General features: G+C 35.2%; 1 protein-coding gene across 1 annotated transcript in view; it reads right to left on the bottom strand.

The window, feature by feature from the left end:
* The window catches only part of PRKX (protein kinase cAMP-dependent X-linked catalytic subunit), a 44,004-nt gene extending 22,104 nt beyond the window's left edge, over nucleotides 1-21,900 (bottom strand). The window contains exon 1 of the mRNA XM_026707471.2: nucleotides 21,087-21,900. Within this exon, the coding sequence (XP_026563256.1) occupies nucleotides 21,087-21,273 (187 nt within the window). The 5' untranslated portion in view covers nucleotides 21,274-21,900. The remainder of the gene's footprint in view (nucleotides 1-21,086) is intronic.
* Between the last annotated feature and the right edge of the window lie 4,222 nt (nucleotides 21,901-26,122).

The following is a 26,122-nucleotide window of genomic DNA, read 5'->3' as shown; positions in this document are numbered from 1 at the left end:
ACAGCAGGGATTCGCCTTCTCTGCGATTCCTGCTGTGCTAGCCGCCTTGGTGCCTCCGATCCTGACGGATTTGGAGGCTAAGGCTGCCCTTTGGGGCAGCTGAAGAGAGGGGGGATCCGGACGGGGGTGAGGGGCATTGCAGAACCCCCCCCCCAGCCGGCAATAACCCCCTTTTCTCAAGACGGTGCAGCGGTGGTCTTTTATGGCCACCATAAAGAAGCCGGCAATTGGATAATGAAGAATGCGCAGGAGGGAGAAGGAGTTTTCTTTTTTTTTTTAAAGAAAGTTTTTTCTTGGTCGAACTGGGACCTTAAGGATATATTTATCACCTGGGAAAGTAATGACTTGGAAGCTATTGTTCCCAATTGATGTTTTTAGCTGCGAAGAAAAGTGACGAACAGGGGAAGTTACTCTCCCTCCCTTATGGAATTAACAAATGGAAAAGGGAAACCAGCCTTTTGGTAGAAGGTAAAACCTAAACTCCTTTGTTATACGTGGGAAAGGAGAGGCTTGAGAAAATCAATTTTTACTCTAAGACTTTGCTGGAGGAGATGCCTTGAAGATAAAGAGAATTTTCTTTCCCTAATTTGACTTCACCCCTAGAAGAGAAACTGTAAAAAGAAGAAGCTTTTACTCTGCCTGGACTGTCTGATGACTGTGGGAGTTTGGGACGTTTGGGAACTGTTTTAAGCCTTGAAATAACTGATTGGTTTAAGAAGAGGATACAGAAAGAGAAGAAGAAACAGTTTAAAATGGCTCTATCTCTTGATGAACTAAAAAAACAATATCTAAAAACAAAGAAAGAAGGCAAAGATGTTATGGGAGAAGCCCTTTGTTTCCTAGATATGGCGCTTGCTATGTGTCAGCAAATTAAACAACAGCTTGAAGAAATTGAGGAAGAAGAAGCCATTTTTAATGAACTAAACGGTGTGACTAAGAAAGAAAGGAGAAAGAGAGGAGCGAAAAGGAAGGACTTAAGAAATAAAAAAATATTTATGAAAGAGAAAAAGAAGATGCAAAAACAACAGAATGCTAGAAAGCAAAAGGAAAGAGGAATGCAGAAAGGGAAATTAAGAAGACAAGAGGTTTTGAGAGGAGGGGGTAAAAAGTTTAGGCGGGCTAAGAAGGAAAGGGAAAAGGGGGAAAAAAGTTTCAAAGATATAAGACAAGATGGAGATAAAGAAATTTTTTTCAGGGATAATGGGTAATATATGGGTTTTTTTTTTTAAAAAGGGGGGTATTCTGCAAAGTACACATGAGTATTGTAATAGTGGTATTATAAGTAGATAACCAGAACTTTTTAAGATCTAATAAAAGGCTAAAATATCAAGGTATAACTTTAAAAGGTTTAATAATGAATGATAATAAGTTTTAATAAAATACTAAAGGGAATGTTTAAAATATTAGTTTGAATATAGAGTTTAATGGATTGATGTGTTGATTGTTATGGATTTATTATTGTAGTATTGGTTTTTGAAATAGTAGAATGTACTAAGCAGAATCTGACTAGGATTTAGGTGTTATTTTAAATTTTAACTTAGGGGAATGATAGAAAGGCATCATACTCCGATTAGTGATTCCAGGGGAAACTATTCTTTTTTAAACTGGAAATGAGACAGATGTAAATGGAGAAACGGACAAAAGATATAAAAATATTTTTTTTAAAAAAAGCAAGATTAAATATATAAAACAGAATTAAGATGAGGCAAAAGTGGAGAGGAGTTATATAATAGATATAGAATGGTAAATAAGATGGGTAATGGTATATAAGAAAAGCGTGAATACAACTGAGTCCATACAAAAAGAGGTAATCTGGGGCCAAGTTACTTTCTAAAGAAAGTTTTATGTTTTTTATGTCTGTGTTTTATGTGTGTGTGTTTAATTAAAAGTTAAATAATAAAATCTCGGAAGAAGACTAGATGAGAATAATTATAAACAAGCCAGAGGGAAATATAAAGTTGATGACTGGATAGCAGATAAATCAGAAAGGAAATATGATTGCATAATGATTAAAGAGAAACAATGTGGAATTTGGTAAAGGGAATTTACGTGTTTATATGGAAATGGGATAAATTATAAGTATGTGATATAAAGCAATATGTTACCTGCCTTGTAAGGATCTACAATGGAAAGAGGTTTTATGTTTTAATGTTTAATGATGTTTTGTCTTGTTTGTTTGTTTGTAAAATCAATAAAACTTGTTTAAAAAAAATATATCTGTTAGCTTATCTACCTTAAATACATTTATATATGAACTTTTATATATGAACTTCTTTACAAATTTGAAAGAAAGAATAATACAAAACTACTAGATTTTCTAAAGTGCTTACAAATTCTATATAGATCATTTAGTAGCTGAGAACATGGTATTATTGCTTTTTACACTTCATTTTCCCTCTAAAGCAGCAGAGTTTGTTTTGTTTTTAGATTTTAAACTCATATCCAGGGGTGGAATTCTGCCTGTTCGGACCAGTTCGGGCAAATCACTAGCTCCGAAGATCATGTGGGATCGCCTGGCTGCCCCTGTGCTTTATTGACCTTTATCGCCTCAGCTGATTAGGGTGGAAGAATGGATTGCTGCTCCTCATCTGTGTTACTCCCCCAAAGTAACATAGCAAGTAAGGATTTTTGTATTGTTCACACACACACATGTGCAAAGCATGTGCGCACTGAACCGGTTGTTATATGGCAGCATCTCACCCCTGATCATACCAATTATGTTTTAACTCACAGATAGTAAAAGCCCTTTAATACAGTTGCTTTTTGAAAATTATTATGTCAAACATAAAATTTAAGTTAGTGATTATTGGACATATATCCTGTTTTCTTGAACAGGTAGATAAAATTTATAAGTCCAGAAACAAAGGACACAATCTTCCCTGAGGTAAATATATAAAGGCTAAAAAGGGCAAACTCATCTTCTATTCCACTTATGTATGAATTTATAAGCCATTCTCTTCAAAAAGATATTAATAATTTCAGATGATAGAACAGTTACCTGCCCATTATAGCAAATTATTATAGCAGAATATTCAGGGATTTTAAATGAAAAAAAAATCCAGCATGAATTCCTATATAAAACATTACATAAATTATCAGAGTCAGACTGATATTAGCAAAGACATACAAGAATCAAAAACTTTCTAAATGCAAGCTTAATTGACAACAATTACTTATCTTACTATGTTTGAATTATAGCGCCGTGATGTTAACATAGGAATTGTAAACAGTTTCTAGAAAATGCCTATTAACCTACTCAATAATGTCATTTAACCACCTTGGGAAATTTTACATGTGATTAAATCCCTTAACACTGTTATTACATTGCATAACATACTAGTAAACAACCTTGTTTTCAAGGTGGTCTTGTAAAGCAATACTATTTTGATTAATGTAATAAATTTGCAATGGAACATAATATTTTAAATCATTATGAGGTTTATGGTGATAGAATTATGCTTTTGATATTTTGTTTATTTTGTTATGATTATAGTATCTGTATTTTGCTTCTTGCAAACTGCTTGGAATCAAAATGACTGGAGCAACATAAAAATCTTTGTAATAAAATGAATGCAATAGAACATTATTTCAAGAATAAAGAATATTATTTTTAATAATACAGTCTGGCTACCAATTGCTAAAAAGTTATTACAAATGCAACACTATAGCAGCTAAAAAATACAAAAGAGCTACTATAATAGCTGAGAAAAATGAAACTAAGAAACACAATACAAAAATGGTGTCTGAATTTGGCTACAAGAGGCATTGTAAAAAGCAAAGGTTATTGATGAAAGACAGGTCAAACATACTTTTAGCTTTCCTATGTAAAATAGATGCCGACAAGTTTATTTATACATAAATATATAATATTTATCTTTTGGCTTCAGTATTTGGAAGTATCTTAGGCAAAACTATTTTAAGTATGACATTCCTGCTTTATAAAAGGGAAAGTCAATTTTTCTCAGTGATTATCTGTAGCACCACATTCAGGATGATAATAAATCCTTTTTTGGATTTATCTAAAAATCAGTTCTGCTATCCTCAGCTAGTAGATTATGCTTGTGATAATATGCACACACAAAAAGACCTCCATATGTGCATGTACAGGTAGTCCTTGACTTACAACAGTTCATTTAATAACCGTTGTTACAATTTAACTTTGTAAAAAGTGACATGCCCCTTTTTCATACTTACGGCTGATGTAGCATCCCCATGATCATATGATCAAAATTCAGATGCTTGGCCAATGGTTCATATTTATAATAATTGCTGTGTACCAAGATCATGTGATTCCCTTTTGTGACTTTCTGACAAGCAAAGTAAATGGGGAAGCCAGATTCACTTAACAACCATGTTAGTAACTTAACAACTGTTCCACTTCACTTAACAACTATGGCAAGAAAGGTCGTGAAATGGGGCAGAATTCACTTAACAAATGTCTCACTTAACAACAGAAATGTTGGGTTCAATTATTGTCATAAGTCGAGGGCTATCTGTAGTTATATATGTGCAAGAGGAAAAAAACAGAATTATTGATTTATGAAATTGTGAATATTTATTGCAAATATTCAGTTTCATCTTATGACTTATACTGTGCTAATCATTTTGATTACAGTTTAAAAGAGATTTTAAAGCTTTTTAAATGATATAAAATATTCAATTACTTAAAAGTGATACAATGTAAAATTATAATATTTATAGTGATACAATGTAAAATTATAATATCTATAAGATTCTTGTTTACTCATTTGCATACTACCTTTCCCCTTCTCTAATTTTATATTTTCTTCAAAATTTTAATTAAAATATATTAAAAAGAAAAATAGGTATTTGGTTTGGTCTTTAGATTGGTCTTTATCTGATTTAGCAAGGATAGCATTAAGTTCTAAATAAAAACGAACACTACGCTAAGCACCACTTAAAACATGTGCCTTTGGCAATAGTGCCAAAAGCAACCATCCAAACAAAAAACCAATATAACACATTTGTGTGTGTGACTAATTTTTCCTGAGGATTAAGCTAATTATATATACACTTATTTTCCTCTAAAGAAAATACATCAAAGAGTTTATTAGATATGTCACAGGCAAAGTTGCTATTATGATGACAATGGATGCCGACAAGAGTGGCCACTCGTACAGCTTTAAAAGCTGATATTTTAATTGTATGCTGTTGAGCACCTCAAGTATTTGCATTTTTGCATTCATAGCAAATTCTGAGCATATATCAAACACACAATAGCAGCTTCAGGTAAATGGGTAATGTTAATATGCACAATAAAGCACAAGACAATAAAGTAATGCATTAATTTCTATGGTAGTTGTTAACATTAAAAGTTTCATTCTATGATATATAAAAGCTTTTTCCACAACTCAATGTTATAGCTATTCAGCCAGGGCCTGCTAAAGTTTGTTATTTTGCAGAAAGTTAAAATGTATATTTTAGATATCTGTAAGTCCAAGAAAATCTTTAAGTTAAGAAGCAGCATTAACAAACCATACTGTCCACTTGATTTAAACTTTGACAGCTTCTCTTACCATAAAAAAATTCACACCTTTTATTTTGGATTTTTTTAAAAAAGAGTTTTCAAGTCATAAAATAAGTTACTGTTAAAAACATTCATTTCAAATTATATTTATAGCTATTGTGGCTGAAGATTTTTTTTTTTAAAAAAATGAAGTAGATTGATTATATATATATTCTGAGGCTCTCGCGGGTATTTGTATGTGGATCTTTGGTTATTCGGGTTTTCTCCCACGTAAGATTGGAAGTATCTAGGCAATGTTTCGATGAAGTCTCATTCATCATCTTCAGGCTTGTGCCTTCGGCTCTGTGCTTCTCAGAGTGGGAGAAAACCCGAATAACCAAAGATCCACACATATACATATACATACACACACACACACACACACACACACATATATGTACGTATGTATATGCGTGTTTGTGTGTGTGTGTGTGTGTATATATATATATATATATATATATATATATATATATATATACACACACACTAAATCCAAGTGTGTGCACACATGTATATGTGTATATACATAATGTGTTTCTAAGTAGACTGAGATAAAGCACCACATTCAATGTAGTTTTTTAAAATTCTATTTTTATTTGAACTGGATGTTTCCCTGCTAAGCTTTACAAAGCATCCAAGACGCATTTCATAAAACATTTTAGTGCACGTGAAGCACCTGTCATCAAAACATTAAAAACTGTTGCATCTTTTGGAGAGCTCCTTGAACTTCTTCAAAAACTGTCTTCCAATGACTAAATGCATTAACCTACTAAAAGCTTGATAGGAGCATTTCAAATGTAATCCTTTATGCTTTGAAAAAAGATGCTGATTTTTAAGCACAAAATTTTTTGGCTGACGTCTTTTGAATGCTTACACAGTCCTATTCCACATACCATCCATATAAAGACAGTATGCTCATTAAAAATAAGCAGGATAATTCTGAATAGTGTACCTGCTTTACATAACAGAACAGACGTAACAGAAACATGGACTTAACTTAAAAAAAAACAGTTTACATTCCCTACACACCTTTTTTTTTTTTCATTTTAAACTTTATTATGCATCATTCACATGTATAAAAACTACTGTTGACAAGTCATTACAAACAAACAAAAAGAGTAATCTATTTCTTTTTTCTGCAAAACATTATTTTCAGACTGAACACTATTTTTATAAGTACAATAACTTTTAAACAAACACCGATCCCCTCATTTTAATATTTAAAATCTTATGCTAGGTGTAAAAGAATTACCTGCTTCTGTTTTAAATTATGATTGAAGCCTTTCAATAAAACCCTGGGTAATTTTGAGAAAAAGAACTTTCTTGAAAAAAAATTCTTTTTAATTTGAACAATATGAATTCTTTTAGGGAGTTTGGAGCTGGTAGATTTTCAGAACTATTTCAAAGTTCAAAAAACTTATTTCTGCTGTCTTCACAAATGTTTTCAATTTTTGAAAATATTCTCTATCAGCCCATAACTTACTTGGAAAATAATGATGAAAAAGGAAATGGTGAATGTTTTGGGAAAAACAGAAATATTTGCCTTTTTGTTTTCTTACCTGTTAGAGAGTTCCACAGCAATTAAACTTTTTCAATATAAACATGCACCGATATGAATTAAAATAGATAAAATACTTTGGAAATGATAATTCTATAAGGCAATCCATATGTTTGGATTACGTCATCATTAGCCATTCAGTCATGTCCAACTTTCGGCCACTCTATAAATCAGCACTCTCCATGCTCCTGTGTCTTGCATAGGCTCCTTTAGATCTGCCATGGTCATTCCAGTGTCATATTTTATAGTGTCTGACTAGAAGCTACTAGGGCAGCCCCTTCTCCTTTTTCCACTGATTCCTCCCAGCATGATTGATTTTTCGAATGACATGACCAAAATATGACAACCTCTGTTTGGGGATCTTGGTTTTAAATGGTATTTTTGGTGAAGTTGTTTGAACTACAACTGCTATCAATACTAAGGCTGAAGAGAATTATGATTTATCCCCTGAGTAAAATTCAATGATAATGTTATTTTTGTTATAGTAGATATATTAGTTAATATGTATTAAATGGGTAAAACTGGCATTGAATGTACTATGGATAAAAAAAATCAGGGGAACACTTTTGAAAGTTACAAGGATAAAACCAAGAAATGCATATGAAAGATAAAAAGAGTCTTATCATTGGTTAGTTTTCAAATTTAAATTTGAAATCCTCAAGGGCGATGCTTGTGGAACAGGGAAACTTTTTTTTACATATAGAGAATGAAACACTGCAGAATACACTTTTAAAAAACAAACAGAGCTATCATTAAAGTGGTAATAAGTGATCACAAATCATGGGACACATCACCTCTCCCATTCAGAATTATAGTGCTGCAAATTTCAGGGAACTCTGATAAGAAGACACGTCATATAAATACTTTGGTCCAAGGCATACTACCATTCATTGTGCCAATAATGTTTATAGGTAGTCCTCCACTTATGTCCACAATTGAGGTGAAAAGTTCTGTTGCTAAGCAAGACACTTGTTAAATGAGTTTTGCCCTATTTTGTGACCTACCTTGCCTTTGTAGTTGTTAAGTTAGTAACACAGTTGCTAACTGAATCTGGCTTTCCCATTGACTTTGCTTGTCAGAAGGTGGAAAAAAGTTAATCACATGAACTTGGGACACTTCAACCATCATAAATATGAGTCAGTTGCCAAGCATCTAAATTTTGATCATGTGACCATGGGAATGCTGCAACAATCATGTCACTTTTTTCAGTGCCTTTGTAATTAAATTGCAACCTCTATGAGATGCCAAAAGGAAAAGATGAACTGAAAGGTGAACTGTTTGGTTTTGCTATTACAAAGACTCATTAGCACTTTGAAAAAGAAAAAAATATCTGAATACACAAGACAATTATAATCTCTAGGGAAATTACAGAAAGACAGAATGCTAGAAAAGGAGGACTGTGTAGAATAAAACAATATTAGAAAAGGAACCAATTGTCTGATGAACTGACCTGAGTGCTAGGTAACAAGATTCAACGCATGGTCTTCAAAACAAAGCGTTTTTGAGGGCAATTTAAAAAATCTCTAGTTTGTTTCGAAACAAAGATATACTCAACCTACTTCTTGATATCCATCTGATTACGAAACATATTATTAATGGGCTCAGAAATATTTCAGTAATTCAGGCTGGGGATAGACTTGGTGGACTCTTTGTGGTGTTATTGAACTGGTAAAGTGTCCTTTTTTCATATGTCATTTTGTATTATTTGTACTGCAATATTTTAAATTGATTAATGTTGTACTATGGCCAGAGTTGATGGAGTCAGATGGCCTATAAATGTAATGATGTATTAATAGATTGTTTTTTATATATTCAGATTTCTCAAAACTTTAATGTGTTCTACTAATTCATTTAAATATTGCAATAAATTCAAGAGATCTTAATTTGTGTTAATATTTTAACATTCATTAAAATTACATATGTACATCTATTCAGATTAGTGTCATTTGAAGAATCTCACTTTGTAATCAATAAAAACCAGGAAATGGCTCTCAAGACAAATGATTGTGATATGATTCAATCTGCATTCATGTAGATACAAATAATTATGAAAACAGATCTTTGAGATGCTTGAATTTCGTTTGTAGCACAAGTGTTTATGGAAGAAATCATGCAACTTTTAATAATACCAAATTAGTATTTTTGATTTTGCTCTCAATAAGTACCAAACTGATCAATTTACACATATTCATTTGTAAGCAAACACAAGAATGTCTTTGATATTTAAAATAGCTGACTAAACATCCATCAGTAAATATTTAACATAACAGGGTGGGCAAATCTTATACCATTTTTCACAGGCTCTTCAAATTAGTTTACATAAACATTTACTTTAACAATGTTCTTCAGGGGTATTCCAATACTTGCCAAATTACCATAGCAGTTCATATATTTGTTTCTAGCTGCTAAAGAATAAATCACTCTTAGGAGTATTGAGATTTTTAAGAAGACACTAGAAACCCCTGCCCCAATATTGTACAGGGATTAGTATTTAGCTTCTGTTAGAACATAGCACCAATGCCATGAATAAAGGGTGTAATATAGATATACACATCCCATTCAATAGAATACTACTTCCTAAAATTAGTTTGTTTGGTAATGGTATTATTAAGATATATTTATTTTGCCTTGGTGGAGCAGGAAGTGTGGTAGTTAAATGGCTGTTTATTTGAAAGGAGAGTTGACTAAGCAAGCCAGGTCAGTATTTTAGACTCTATTTTTGTTTATCAAACATTCAAAGCACTTTACTACAATATTCTAAGTCTAATTATCTACAATACAGTTTGTCCTCAAGTTACAACCACTATTTCACCAACTATTTGAGGTTACAGATATGCTGAATAATATTTATGTCTGATCTCCCACATTACAGCCATTGCAGCACTTGTGTGTTCACATTCTCAAAATTCAGGCACTTGGCATTCAGAGACATTCCAACTTACACCATGCTGCATTTTATACCTTAATCACTACTACTGCAACATGTTATACATGTAATTGCTTTTGAATACCACTTGGAAGCCACAGCTACTACAAGTAGATGCATTTTCGATGCCATGTAACACGGCTGCTTTGTGAGTTGCACTGGTTGCCAATGACATTCAGGTGCTGTCCAAGTTACTGGTTATCACCTACAATGACCTTCATGGCATTAAGTCGAGTTATTAGATTTACTCTGTTTCTACTTAGCATATTTTATGTTCCATTATTAAACTATTATATTTTATGAGGTCCATGAGGCAATGCAATCTCTGCTGCCTGCTTCTGCAACTTGCCCATTGCAAAAGTATGACTTTGTTGTCAGGAGAGCTTTGAAAAACTGGTCCTTTCCTTATCACATATGGCCAAGGGTTTATCTGTTTATTAGCAATTTAACATTTAATAAAGGGAATATTGCAGAGTTATTGATGAGCAGGCAATCTAGAAATTTAAATAATAAATACTTCATATTTATTAATACAAAACAGTCAAATAAGACTAAATTAACTACTCATGCTCCAGAACCTGAACAAAAAGCAAAGTAGTTGTAGAATTATCCAACCAAATCGTATTTTTCATAAGCATAGATTGCATATTTCTTTTAGTCTGATAGTAGTTCTGAAACTTATACTCTAAGTTGTAGATATGTTCTGTTCTCTTTCTCTGAATGTGAATATTTTCCATATATAAAATGGGGTACAGTCTAGAACAGGGGTGTCAAACTCAAGGCCCGTGGGCTGGCCTGTGGGCCCATGGGGCCGGCCTGGAAATAATAAAGGGCTTGCCTGTGGTGCCTCTGCCAGTGAAAATGGAGCTCAGGGGCCCCACATGTGGGCCCCCGTACCCCATTTTTGGCCATGGCAGCCTCCTGCAGGCCTCTGCTAGCGAAAACTGTTTCCCCCCCACACTCTGTTTTCAGTGGCAGAGAGCTGCATGAGGCTGTTGTGGCCAAAAACAGAACTTGGGGAATCAGCACAGCCCCCCAGCTCCATTTCCACTTGCAGAGGGCTGCAAGAGACCATCATGGCCAAAAAGATTTCCAAGAAAACTTCTCCCTAATTAGTGTCATCTTGTTGCAGATATGTTTTTCTTTAAAAAAAAATTAAGATAAAGAATATTACTGAGATAAATATGCATTTGGAAAAGAATGAAAAGTTAAAATATTTTATAATACTCTAACTTAATTTAAAAAGACCTTATAAATTCAAAGACATGGCTCAGCTGAGATATGAAACAAAAGTGAAAAGCCTTCATGAATTTATAAAATTTCATGCAAACTTCATAGTTGTACTTTGAAGAAATTATGCATCAGTTCCAATATAAAGGATCTAACAAATATGTTTTCAGAAAGTATCCAAACAACTCTGATGTATCCAAACAACTCTTGGTGTTGCAGCACAGTAATTCCCTGTCTCTTCTGTTAAAGTCTTTTTCTGTTATTCTGAAATCTGGACCTGATTCAAAAGAACAGCAGAACATCTCATTGGAATAAGAGATGCATTTGTAAGCAGAGAACATCTATCTTCTACAACCAGTACCATGGAAAGTATCCAGTAAGACTTTGTGACAAAACATAGCCGCAAGGACACTATTTATCTGCTCCTAGGCAGGAAATACAATGGGAATCCAAACTAGTGATGAATCCAGTGACACCATATCAATAATGAATCTCCCGCAATTTCATAATATGTTCTTAGGACCACTAAATATTCTACAACATAGCTAATATTTGCTCCACTTCTTCTCCTAGCTTCTCCTCCTCCTCCAGTTTCCTAAATACTTGGCATTCTGATGCTTTGATGTATTTCTATGAAAATGAATCACAGAATGAATTAATTCCTATAATTTCCCAGGTCTGTGTGGATTCTAGTAAGATTCGTAACATTATGATAAGTATGATATTATAATGGTTTTGTCATTCCAGTAAATAGGGACTTTCATATAAATTTAAATAAAATAATAATAAAACAGTGAGGCATAGTTCAAAATACCTCTCTAGCCAATTATTAATCACATTTTAATTTCAAATTGTTTTGATTATGTACTCTTGGAAATTAAGATTTAACATTTTATTCACACTATATTTTAACACTACTTTTAACTAGCTTACCTTTTCCAGATCCCAATGTTTCTCTTTCATATATTTGCCTCATTTGGTTTTGCATATTAATTATAAAGTGAAGCATCTAATAATTTGTACAATGCTACACAATTCTCATAATATTTGTTTTGAACTGATAATGAAGATACTAACAGAAACATTTTCCAATGATAATTTGTGGAAAAAAACTCTCTTGAAAGTGGGTAAAAATTTAGAGCAAAATATTGCACTTGCAGTCTCTTACCCTCAACTTCTGCACAGTCAATAAGATCTCAGCAGTTTTTTTGCATGGCAAACTATATTCATGGGTAAATGTGATTATTTCAGACGTTTTACCAAACATATGCACTTTTGATCTTTAAAGATGTAAATCCATATAGTTCATGGCTATGTAGACATTCTCATATTAATTATAAATTCATGTAATTAAAATTTCTTATACTTAACTTCATGTTATGATGGTATTTCTTCTTCTTTTTAATTGATTAAGTGAAAAGACTGAAAAAAAAAATCCCAAACCTTTTCAACATTTCTTAAGTGATCCATATATTATATACCATTTTTAAAAGTAGAACCATTAATATTTGATATTGAGCTATATTGAAAGAGTCTATTAAAACAAATTATTTCATGGAGCTAACGTAAAGTTTATAGAAGAGTCATGCATTTTAAAGTGGCTGTGTTAAACTATTTGAATAATTAAACATTTTACTTGTTCAGCACCCCACCAAATCTATTCCAGGTTTTAGGATTACAAAGAAATTACTATCTGTTCTCAGTTTCAAGGTGCATTTCCCATATATAACAGTTGATACTTAAAAATAAATAATTCCATCCATGCTGGTAAACAGGACTCAGGTGAATAGACAAGTTCCACATTTAGCACTATATGGTAACAGGCACAAACATGGTCACAAATGTGATTTTCACATAAATAATTTGAATGTATAATTTAAAATTAATATGACAATATGAATTTCTATTTTTTTCAATTATTTAAGGATATTATAATAAAAATTACAACATTCTATATTCTAACATGTTAATTATTCAATGTATTATGCACTGTATGCACCAGCACACATAGAATACTTTAAAAGTTTTGAGTGGCATAACAATGGCTATACTCCAAAGTAACTGAAGCCAAGCTCTGCTTTTAGGTTAAAAATGTGAATGGACCTTAAGTCCAAAGTGGCTAAATTGTTGACCCATCTGCCCTGGAGTTTAAAGACAAGCATTATTGGGTGCATATACCAAACGCTTTACCTTAAAAAATTGTTTGTGATCCTATTTTTGCAGAGTATTCAGGATTTGAACACCAATTTACCCAAACTATGGACAAAATAATTTTTTTAAAAAAAATATTTATTACTTCTTAAATAAGTTTTTTCATGATATTCAAAACTTTTGGAAACAATGTTAAAATGAAGAAAGTTTCACAGTATTTACATAAAGTCAATAAAAAGTCCTATAATTTATGAAATGTTGATTCAAAAGCCTAATCGGTGTATACATTTTCCAAATAAGTTTTAGAAAGCCAATAAAAAAGTCAGTTAAAAATATAAGTGACAAATATAACAGCCTGCTGAGTACTGACTACTTAGATGGTGTGAAGACAGAAGAAACAAAACCCAAATTAAAAAACCAAAGCACTTTATATCTTAAATATCAAACTAGAGCACAATATTACAAATAGGTTATTTCCTGTTTTAAAAATAGTATAGCAAAAGCTTTTTTTAAAAAAAACCTCCTCAGTATTTTATTTTCCTCCTCATATGCTCCAAAATCAGATTTTCCCAGGTGACAGTAGGAGGATTCTTCTTTTGTGTTGGCTTAGCCAGGACCTTCTTTCACACACTGGTCTGGTCTGTTATTGTTTGCTTGTTTGTTTTGCTTTTAAAAAAAGGATCCTAGGCAGGGCAGAACTGGAGACCTTGGCCAGTACACATAAGAGAGTGGCCAGAGTACACATAAGAGATGTGCAAGAGAAGGCCTGGCTGCAGTGGCACAAAAAAAGGCAGCATAAAAGAAAGCCTTGAGTGGTAGAACAGTTTCTCATAGTTCTGTGTAGGTGAATAGGGAGTTGAAATGAAGGCAGCCTTTGCTTTTCTTCAAGAATCTGGATCTGGTTGGATCCTCATCTAGTGACCATGTGGCATTCACTCAATGTTTGCTTAATGACCGTATTACTTAGTGATGGAAATGTGAGTCCCAATTAGGGTCATTAAGTAAGGACTATCTATAATTCAATTCAGATCAACCCATAACTAGTATATTATAACAAACATTTACAAACTTCTTTATATGCAGAATTAAAATTCAGATTATTTTGAGTGAAACAGTGAAGCTCTCAACAATATTGGAAGTATTCCAAGACATCTTGTTCAATGATATCTCAGATTGGGCAACTTTGAACTAATGATCTTTTTCAGCCAGCTTAGTTTACTGCACAGGATTCCTATGAGGCAAAAATAGAGAGCCAAGAACAACCATGATGGCTGATTGACATTTTGGAAGAAAAGATAAAAAAAAAACATTTAATATTTCTAAACATATTGAAGTGTTTAGTCTATTATCTGAAAAAGGGCATTTAAAAATAGATGTCCAAAATATCTGTAATAATTCATTTTCAATTAAGCTATTCCTTTATTGTTCTGCTGTAATTTTCAGCATAGAAGAGTAGTATATTCCATAATGTTTCCTTCCACTGTGATATCTTATAAAGTTGCAAAGTTTTTATTTCAGCTTTAGAATGAAGACAATAATCCAATTCATATTTTAAAGATCTTTTGTTTAAAAACTTTATCAGTCAATTTTTAAGGTTCTTGCTCTTTACAGGAATGCCTACCTGACAACTGAATCTTTATTTGTCAATAGTTTTAGGTCATCAATGCTGCAGAGATACCTAGAGTGGTTAAAACCTAATAAAATCAATACGATATTAATAAATTGTCTCAAGAATTGCAGGCCATTGCATCTCTTTCTTGATGGAAACTTTGTAACATTATCACAACAGCAGCAACAGAACATTACAGGTAAAACATGCAGAAACATCCTTATTTCCATACTATCAATTTGTGGTTACCAATAACAATCGTGTGTTTTAAAGCACAGCTTTTTGATTATGTAACACCACATCACTTTGAATCTTACTGTTATGATCCCATACATAGAATTTAAAGAGATTTTAAAGCATTTATATTCATTTCAGAGTTTTGCTTTCTAGGAGCCATAAACAAAATCTCTGGATAAAAATCCCAATCACAGAAGACATGGGATTTTTATTCAGTTTAATTAACTATGCATCTTGGAGGCTGGATCTGTTGCTGTTTTATTTATTTACTAATTAATTATTCCTAATATGAATTATTAAATGAATATACTTTTGGCATATGCAACATAGAATTAAAGAAACAAATTTCTTAAAAGGAACTCAAAACCACTACTACACCCAAAATGCATTACATATACATTCTTTTTGATCACGAGAGAACATATATTAATGTATATTTAATTCTGTGAATTAAAGATAGTACATAAACTGTTAAAAGTGATTGTCACTCAAATGATGGCTAAAACATATTTAATAAAAATATGTTGTGTTTTAAAAATAATGGCACAGTGAAAACAACAATACTATATTATATTATATTATATTATATTATATTATATTATATTATAATATATATATATATATATATATATATATATATATATATATATATATATATATATATATATATATATATATATAAAATATGCAGTGAATCAGTCTATTTTAAGCAAATATATAAATTTAGAACAGGAACAGGAATTATCAACTTTTTCTTTGAAAGCGCTGAAAATTATAAAGGTCAGACATTTACAAAATGGCAGAATGTGTGATTGGATTAAGAGTGCCAATCAATATCACTCAATGAAAAATAATTTAATTTTATTTCAACAATAAATATTTAAAACACTGATATTATTTAAAACACCATCTCCTTCAAAAACCCTTTCTGTCTCCTTCAATAGACTTTCAGGCCCTTTGCCAGCAATATTTCTTTCAAGGAAGTTCTCCGTTTCACCTACAACAAAGATAAAACCCTGATAGTCCAGAGCTCAATTGAGACAAAATGTAACTGTTTGTCTGGGAAATGTTACTTTAACCACTTCCAATGTTTATTATCTTTTTGTTCTTTTATCATGTTTCTGTACATTAAGGCGGAGTTTATGTTCATATTACAATAGTTAAAAGTGATACCCAGTATTAAACTCTTAAAAATGAACATACTACCACTTAGGGACCCAGCCAAACACTTTGGAAGAAATCAAATACTGAAAATAAAGATGGGGGCATATTTTTGGCAAATCTCTCAGCTTTAATTTTTTTCTCCAGGCCTTATCTTGGAAGACTTAGCCTGAGGAAGACTCAGATTATTAGGGGCAATATGTTGATTCTGTAAACTGCTTTGAGAGGGCTCTAAAGCACTATGAAGCGGTATATAAGGTGGTAATTGAAGGTGGTAAGAATTCAAAAAAGTCAAATAATTTTGGAGATTCCCATTCTGGAAGAGAGCTCCATTACTATAACAAAAATGTGATTCATTTTAATATATGATATGACTCCACAGTAATTTTTGCAAATGATTTATGAACGAAGTGTCAAATGAATCAGTGGTCCATAAGAAGCCTGTACATTTTGCCCCACTGAAAACATATAGAAAAAAAGTAGAATAGAAAAATTCTACAATTTGAAGATTTAATGTTCCTATTTATTTTCTGTCCATGTACACATGCAGCTAATAAACTACCTGTGAACTGATTAGAAAATATTGTTAACATGTGCCACATATTTAACCCATTAATAAATAAGAAATAGGACATCCATCTCATTCTCTGGCTTCTTTAGCTTTAGGGTTAGTCATAGTCCTATTAGCACATCTGAGCTATGATCACCAAGGAATGGATAGCTATCACTACACCCACTTGTAGGCAGTACCAGCAGGTGCACGCAGTTGCTGATGAAATCGGCACATGTAAACCAGCTTCAAATAAGGCAAGTCTAGGGCATTATCCTAAAAAAACACCATGGTATTACATATTCAAGCTGACTACATAAAGAGAAAGGAATTTCTTACTTGCAACTGAATGGGGCTACAAGATACTACCAGACTATGGATGAAAAATACACTGCTCAAAATAAATAAATAAAGGGAACACTTAAACAACACAATGTAACTCCAAGTCAATCACACTTCTGTGAAATCAAACTGTCCACTTAGGTACCAACACTGACTGACAATCAATTTCACATGCTGTTGTGCAAATGGAATAGACAAGAGGTGGAAAGCATAGGCAGTTAGCAAGACATCCCCAGTAAAGGAGTGGTTCTGCAGGTGGTGACCACAGACCACTTCTCAGTTCCTATGCTTTCTGGCTGATGGTTTGGTCACTTTTGAATGCTGGTGGTGGTTTCACTCTAGTGGTAGAATGAGATGGAGTCTACAACCCTCAGGTAGTGCAGCTCAGGTAGTGCAGCTCTTCCAGGATGGCACATCAATGCGAGCTGTGGCAAGGTTTGCTGTGTCTGTCAGCGTAGTGTCCAGAGCATGGAGGAGCTACCAGGAGACAGGCCAGTACATAAGGAGATGTGCAGGAGGCCGTAGGAGGGCAACAACCCAGCATCAGGACTGCTACTTCCGTCTTTGTGCAAGGAGGGACAGCAGGAGCACTGCCAGAGCCCTGCAAAATGACCTCCAGCGGGCCACAAATGTGCATGTGGCTGCTCAAACAGTCTGAAACAGACTCCATGAGGGTGGTATGAGGGCCCGACGTCCACAGGTGGGGGTTGTGCTTACAGCCCAGCACCATGCAGGACGTTTGGCATTTGCCAGAGAACACCAAGATTGGCAAATTCGCCACTGGCGCCCTGTGCTCTTCACAGATGAAAGCACCTTCACACTGAGCACATGTGACAGACGTGACAGGGTCTGGGGATGCTGTGGAGAATGTTCTGCTGCCTGCAACATCCTCCAGCATGACCGGTTTGGCAGTGGGTCAGTAACGGTATGGGGTGGCATTTCTTTAGGGGGCCGCACAGCCCTCCATGTGTTTGCCAGAGGTAGCCTACTGCCATTAGGTACCGAGATGAGATCCTCAGACCCCTTGTGAGACCATATGCTGGTGCGGTTGGCCCTGGGTTCTTCCTAATGCAAGACAATGCTGGACCTCATGTGGCTGGAGGGTGTCAGCAGTTCCTGCAAGATGAAGGCATTGATGCTATGGACTGGCCCGCCTGTTCCCCAGACCTGAATCCAATTGAGCACATCTGGGACATCATGTCTCCCTCCATCCACCAATGCCACGTTGCACCACAGACTCTCCAGGAGTTGGGGGATGCTTTAGTCCAGGTGTGGGAGGAGATCCCTCAGGAGACCTCATCAGGAGCATGCCCAGGTGTTGTAGGGAGGTCATACAGGCATGTAGAGGCCCCACACACTACTGAGCCTCATTTTGACTTGTTTTAAGGACATTACATCAAAGTTGGAGCAGCCTGTAGTGTTTTTTTCCACTTTAATTTTGAGTGTAACTCCAAATCCAGACCTCTATGGGTTGCTAAATTTAATTTCCATTGCTAATTTTTGTGTAAGTTTGTTTTCAGCACATTCAACTGTGTAATGAACAAAGTATTTCATAAGAATATTTCATTCATTCAGATCTAGGATATCTTATTTTTGTGTTCCCTTTATTTTTTTGAGCAGTGTACTTGTAAAGTGATTGTTTTGTAGGCTGTTGTCATTATTACAAGAAAGAGAGATGGAGAAATCAATTCCTTCTACACTGATATATTAGAACCCTGTATACATGTTCCTGTATACATGTTCCTTCTCAGGAGAAACAAATTAGTCCTTTCTATAACAAATTTGCAAAAATATTAATCAACACTACCAAACTACCTTCAGTAAATGTATCCAATACACGCAAACATTTCTATTCATAGCTGGAAGTCTACAATGGAATTTCAAACAGTAAATTCCAAACTGATAAACATCTGAATCTGGGTGGTGCATTTAACTAAAAAGTTTATTTTAGTAAGAGCCTTTCCAGTACATATTTTACCTTAGATTTCTTTATTGTTGTATGGCACGGCTTTCATGCTTTCTGTTTCCTCTTTTCATTACACCCAAAACTTGCTAACACTATTTATGCAGATTGCAAGTAAATATCTGTCAAGAGAGGAAAGTTGGGAAAGAAGGCTAGATACAAACAAAAGACCTACTACTGCCATTGGATCTATTTCAAATTTCATACATTATTTGCATTTTGGAAAGAATGTAGGATACATTCCAGCTTACTACGTGAGCAATGCTTAAGTGCTGAAGATACACTGAAACTTGAGCAGCTGATCGGAAGAACACACCCACAGTTGCAAGCAGTGTTTAATATTAACAGGCGCTAGGATGGAATTTATGAACATTCTGTAAAAGCCTTTACAGGTAGTTTTCAGCTTATGACAGTAATTGTGACCAGAATGTGTGTTATTAAGAAAGATGGTTATTAACAGACACACCTGTTTTAATGACTTTTTTTGCCACAGTAGTTAAGCAAATCACTGCAACTAAATGAATGATGCAGTCCTTAAGCGAATCCCAGTTCCCTCACTGGAAGTTCCCAGTCGGGTGGTGATGATCACATGACCTTGCGATGCTGCAACTTTTGTAAATTCAAACTGGCTGCCAATTTTGATCATGTGACTATGACAATACTGTGATGTTTGTGTGAGGATTGGTTGTAAGTGTGAAATTGATTGGAAATCATTTTCTTCCATTTTCAGATGGTCACTAAACAAATAATTGTTAAGTAGTGGACTACCATATTCTTCACAAAGTTGAAGCTCTCTGAACATTATTATAACTTAACACAACCACTTCACGTAAAATGCTTGGAACGCTTGGAAAACCATCTAAATTCTCTACAGCATAAAGCTATGATTAATGTAACTGCTTGTGTTGGGCTGAACCCCCACTGATGTTGCTACGACTCAAAATAAAAAGGTGTATAAATTGTTTTTGTTAATCCAATTTATATAACCACCCATCTTCCCCAAAGGGGAGGCGCACAACAATTAAGACTTTAAAGGCTGAAAACTCAGCAATTTTTGGATGTGTCAGATAAACAGAACCACACACTGCTTACAAACTGGTTTAGATTTATGCCAAGATGGAGATGCAGGAACAGAATCAGAATCATTTATTTACATAAAGAGAGAGAGCTAGGTTATCAGACTTGTTTATATTGTGCTTAGGAGTTCTGAAACTACAGTGAGAACTGCTAGCTTTTCAACTGACATCTGTAAAAACTCACTCTGCTTTGCCCGATAAAACAAATCGCAAGAACCTTCCCCGGATCAAAATACAGGAAGAAGTGACGCTTAAAGGAAAAGAAAACCTAGATGTCAAGAAGCAGTTGCTGCGGTGTGTGTGTGTGTGTGTGTGCGTGCACACGAGATATAGGAAAGTTGACAAACCAAGCGAACAGTGAGACTGCACTTTCCCAGGGATGGCACAGCTGGCAACATCCTTTGGGGCTGTGCCCAGGGGAAGAAGAGCGCTGACAACAAGCTCTCCCGTTGCCTTGACTCTTCAGTTCATGACTTCCAAAGCGAAGGGACGCCCCACGACTCTCTTGCACCACACCTGCTCATCAGAGTGCAGCCTCCTGAACTGAGAAGCCCCGACCCCTCCTTGTCCCGCAGGGGAAACAAGAAAGTTGGGGGGGAATCACTCTCAAGTGAGCCAAGCCTCGCGAACCGAGTGGGTGGTCACCGAGCGGCGCGCGCAAAGGGGCTTGGGGTGGGAGGGGAGGGGGCTAGACTACGCTCCACTCCCGCGTTCTTTGTTTTTCATTGGCTTGTAAGTCAGCCCAGCCTCACTCACCCACAGTAGCCAAGGTCTCCAGGTCCTCAAGTCTATAAGCGGGGGAATCCGAGGCCGCCGGCGCGGGGGAGCCTCGGCTAGCTGGACCCGAAGAACAAATGGGTTGGGGTTCGCCGGTACCTGCTGCCTCACAGCCAACAGGGCTTCTGGCTCCTACTTTAGCTCGCACGGCGCTCAAAGTCTCCATAGGTGGGGGAAGAGAACAGGAAAGGCTCCTCCTGTCAGAGCAAACTTGGGAGTCTCCGGAGGCGGCCTAGCCTCTTTCTCCTTTCAGCAGCTGCAGAGGTCCCGAGGAGCCGGGGCTACTCCTTGGTGCCTTCTCTCAGCAGAACGGCTGCCGGAGCTCCGCATCGCGCCAGAGCGCGGCTCCCTTCCTGCCGGTGCTTCTGGTTTGTTCTGGGTGTTAAGTGAGCAGCCGGGGCGCGTCTGGCGGGGAAGGTCGTCGTCGACGCTGCTGGCTTCGCTCCTCTCGCGCTTCCCGCCGGCGCCTCGATGCAGACAATGGGCTTGCCGGGAGGACGCCGAGTCTCATTCGCCAGTCGGCCGGTTGCACGCGGGGACGAGGGGGCGGGGCTTGGCTCCCTGCAGCTGCGGCAAGAACCCTGGAGTGGGCGGGGAGGAGCGCAGCCCGAGGAAGAAGAGGGGCTGCCCACCGGTCGGAGTCCTCAGAAAGCATGGGGGGGGGAAGGGGGGGCGGAAGGTGGTCGCGTTTCTTGGAAAGTCGTAGGCAATGTAGCTGTTTCACCTCGGTGTAAAGGAGTTGCGTGCCGACAACACGAAACGCTGCTGTTCGCAGAGAACCACGCGCTGACGCGGTTTTGGTATTTAAGGAAGCGCCCTCTGGGGTCGTTTCCTCTGTATATATACATCCATGCGAGATAGCTGATATTGCAATAAGAAAAAAGGTGGAAGAAAGGAGGAAGAAAGGTAAAGATATAAAAAAAGATATAAAGGTATAAATAAGTGGCTTCTGATATCCTTCACAGCAGCTATAAGTGCAATTATGTTTTAACGTCTCTCTAAAGTTGGATCGTGGTTTTTTTGTTATGATGTATCTTCCTAATCATAAAAACAAATCACAAGTTCATTTTTATTTTATTTTTTAAATGCAGAAAGGTCTCTCTCTCTCAGGTTATTTTAAAGACCCTCCTTGGCTCCCTTTGCACTGAAACTTAATTTTCTGTTTCTGATGAGTTTCTCCTCCTGACCTGTGGACTATATCTACTATTACAGGATCTCTTTTAGGTGAATCTGTTGAAATGAATGGCATCAGGATGTGAAGGGCTAGACAGAATCTCCACCTTTCTGTCAGATAGATGAACAAGACTACATTAATCTGCATGAAATCATGCTCTGGATAGCTGAATTAGATATCCAGTTATGAGGTCACTGTCATACCGCCCATAGAATTTTACCTATACTTTACCTATCATTACAGGGATTCTGTGGTGTTCTCATACTCTAAATAATAATCATATTAAGAGAAAACTTTGATAAATGAGATTGGTAGTTGTTTAAAAGCATAAGAAGTTTGGAATTGAGAGCCAAAAAGATTGGGTACAAAGAAAAGTCTTTTCTGTACAATGACTGCTTTCTCCTTGGTATATTAGTTGACTTGACAATAATAAGCTAAAGCAAATTGCCTTATTGTCTTAGGATGTGTAAGCCCAGCTCTTTCCTTCATAGTATGATTCAACATACTTATGTCATAAAATGATGGTACAGGGACTCTTGATTTAATGCATATTTTGAAACTTTTAAAGGTTGTGTTTCACATTGCAGTTTTATTTGATTATGGTTTTAGAATGCTTTGTCACCTGAAATGAAATTTTATTTGGAAGAGTGGCTTTATAAAGTCTTAGAAGTATATAAAATGCCCAGAAACAAATATGGCCCAATAGATCTAATTACACTAACTCACTGAAAATATCCTGTGTACATTTCCTCAAAAATGCCAAGAATCCTATGTAACAACATACATTTATACAAATACTAAAACAAATATTTACAGTACATAAGCAAGCACTAAAGTATTTACTAAATGTTACAGTAACTACTAAAACAAGTTTGCCACAACATTGTCTTCTGGGTGCATTTAAGATGCTGGTCATTGCCTCTAAAGCCTTGCATGGTATGAGACCTAGCTAATCAGGAATTGCCTGTTTTTCATAGTGACTGCCCATCTGGTGCCCTCCATCAGTATTGGTTTGGGTTTCACAAATGACCAATGTCATCTAGTGGACCTTCTCTGTCACTACACCTGTCCTTGGAGCTGCATCCCCTAGAAATTCATATGGTCTGTACCTTACCTGTCCCTATTTTTTTTTAATTGTCTTTCCCGCCATGCTTTGGGATAGAGTAATTGCACAGGGTATTTAAAATCATGTGAAAGCATAACATGTTGTTCATTAGATAATGGTTGATTTTATATAAGGCTATTTTTTAACTTTGTGAAATTGCCCAGAGTCATGTTGCAGTTGATGGCCTAGAAAGGCTAAATATTGAACATTTAAGCAGTGCTGGAACACAGTGATATATATTTGTTAGAGCAGTCCACTCGGGATTCTGTGTCTTTGCTATATTTAGGATCAGGGTTTTACTTGTGAAACTTTACATAGGACACGTTGATGTGAGTTCTAGTTCCTTCAGTTACCTAAACAATTTATAACAGACTTGTTCATTGACTTATTCTTAGTATTTGTGACATTGCCACATTGTGACAGTGAGTAGTCTCCTGCCCACTAGAAGTTTCCAAAAAGTTTGTCAGTTCTTCATGGATGCTACTGGTTGTTTAGAGTAACACAAAATTCCATGCCATTCATTCCCTAGGGTAAAAAAATGGTTCTCTTCTCTCCAGTCTATGTTTTCAATACCCATCACATGCATATGTCATTTGCAAAACAACCAACAAACCACAAAACTTGAATCATAATTAAGCTACGTAGCTGTTCAAATATAATTGTTCTATACTGATATTCCCACTGATAGCTGTTGAAGATGCATTGTATGTCATGAATTATTCAGTCAACTACTCTTTACAGTGACTATAACTTGTTTTATGTCACAATAGTGAAAAAGGAGACAAGGGGCATTCTTTATTCTATTTCTGTTTTCATACCAGTTGAGTAACCAAAATACTTTTGTTTGTCCCTGTTTCATAAAGAGAGGGGGGGAAAGAAAACAATCTAAAAAGCTGGCATTTTATTCTGTAAAAGTGCTTTTAGGAAATTTAGACATGTTAGATGAAAAACACAGTCTATGCTGTTTCAACTGAAAGCAAAATATCATAAAATGTTGTATATTAATAGAGCAGTTTGATGGAACTGGGAGAAAAAGGGATCCATAGAATTGCTCCTTGAAAGTTTAGGCCAACAGATCAAAAGTTGTTTGTGAAGATCTGTTTACTTTGGCCTCTTGAACAACTTTTCTTTTATAGGTTCAAGTAATAATACCAACTGTATTTAAGTTGGTATATATCCAGTGAGCCAAAGTTATGTAACTATCTTTTCCCCTTTTATAATAAAATAGTGTTAGGAGAATTTTTGTCACAATCAATGCAGAGTCTCCACAGAAACCCTCATTATCTCCCTGTTCTATGTTTCCTGATTCTTTTTCCAGAGACTTTCAGATCAATGTAGATCATGATGATGATGGTGGTAATAATCTTCAAAATGTCTTCAGAAAGGCCTTGGTAAAGAAAATTATTTTTAGTTGCCTAAGTGAGGTGATTATTAAGTGAATTGTGAATGATTTTACAGCCTTAGTGTCATGGCTGTTAAGCAAATTTACCACGGTGAATAAGTCTAGTTTAAGTTAGTTTAGCTTTTCCTGTTGATTTTCTTTGTTAGAAGCCAGTGGGGAAGGTTGCAAATAGTAATCATATGACCCCAGATGTTGCAGCTATCTTAAATAAGTTGCCAAGTGCATGAAATTCCTAAGTGTCATAAATGGAAGGATTAGTTGTAAATCACTTTTTTTCAGTGCCATTGTAACTTTGAACAGTCACTAAGTAAATGGCTGTAAGTCAAGGGCTTCCAGTATTTACTTTGTATTTGTACTGGTCTGATTTAATGGATTAAATGAGAGTCCACTATAACTAATGTATTGTATAAAGACCAAAGTTCACATAAATTACCTCATACTATAAGGACAATTTCATGTTTTTTCAAAGAATAATTGATAGTAATGTGTATTAGGTGGGAATTAGAACTGTCATAGCATAAATCATCATAATAGGACTTAATCATGGAAAAAGCTTGAGCGAAGTTTACTGGCCTAGAAAAAAGACAAGATGAATTTGCAACTGATTACTCAATTTCTTCAACTCACAATTCCAATGTTGTTCTTGTTTAATATTGGGGAAGATAGTTTCTGCTGTTAAATTATATAAAAGTATAAGTACCAAAACTAATGCATTGTAAGGAAAGAGAAAAGAAAATAGTGCAATTGCAAACACTTTTTCAAAAACAAATACATCCAATGTTTGAAATGTGAATTTCTGACAGCAGATACAGCACTTCATTAGACACACCAATGCCATATTTACTTTTTGTTAGAATGGATTTTTTGTATATTATAGTACATAGTTTATGCTTTTTAAAAAATGAATCTTACACATTGTTGTATTCTAATGCAGCAGTGTGATAATGCAAATGTCTCTAAATATTTGAAGATGCCTCTCATCTTAGTAATTAACTTAATTACCTAATGAGCAAAGTACATTATATAGGTAGTGACAGAATGGAATCAAAATGTCAGCAAGAAACTTAAAAGGAAGTAGTGTTGAATTACAATACAGAACACATTTGAAATAAGTAAATAACTTCTTGTTTCAAATTCAGACATAAATCAAACAGGAAGACATGTTTCGTTCTTTAGTGAGATTTTAATCAAACAGCACATGTATTAACTGTAGTAACCAATTTCCCTTTAGTTTTATTTATAGATTAACTTGCACTATTATCCCTATATGCATAATTCCATGAATATATGGGGCCAAAGGGATAACTTTAGTAGCCTTGAGAATCTTTTGTTTA

This window comes from Pseudonaja textilis, chromosome 8 (genome assembly GCF_049901715.1).
Source record: "Pseudonaja textilis isolate UNSWEBS1 chromosome 8, rPseTex1.2, whole genome shotgun sequence".
Classification (NCBI taxonomy): domain Eukaryota; kingdom Metazoa; phylum Chordata; class Lepidosauria; order Squamata; family Elapidae; genus Pseudonaja; species Pseudonaja textilis.
This window is presented reverse-complemented; position numbering and strand designations above follow the sequence as displayed.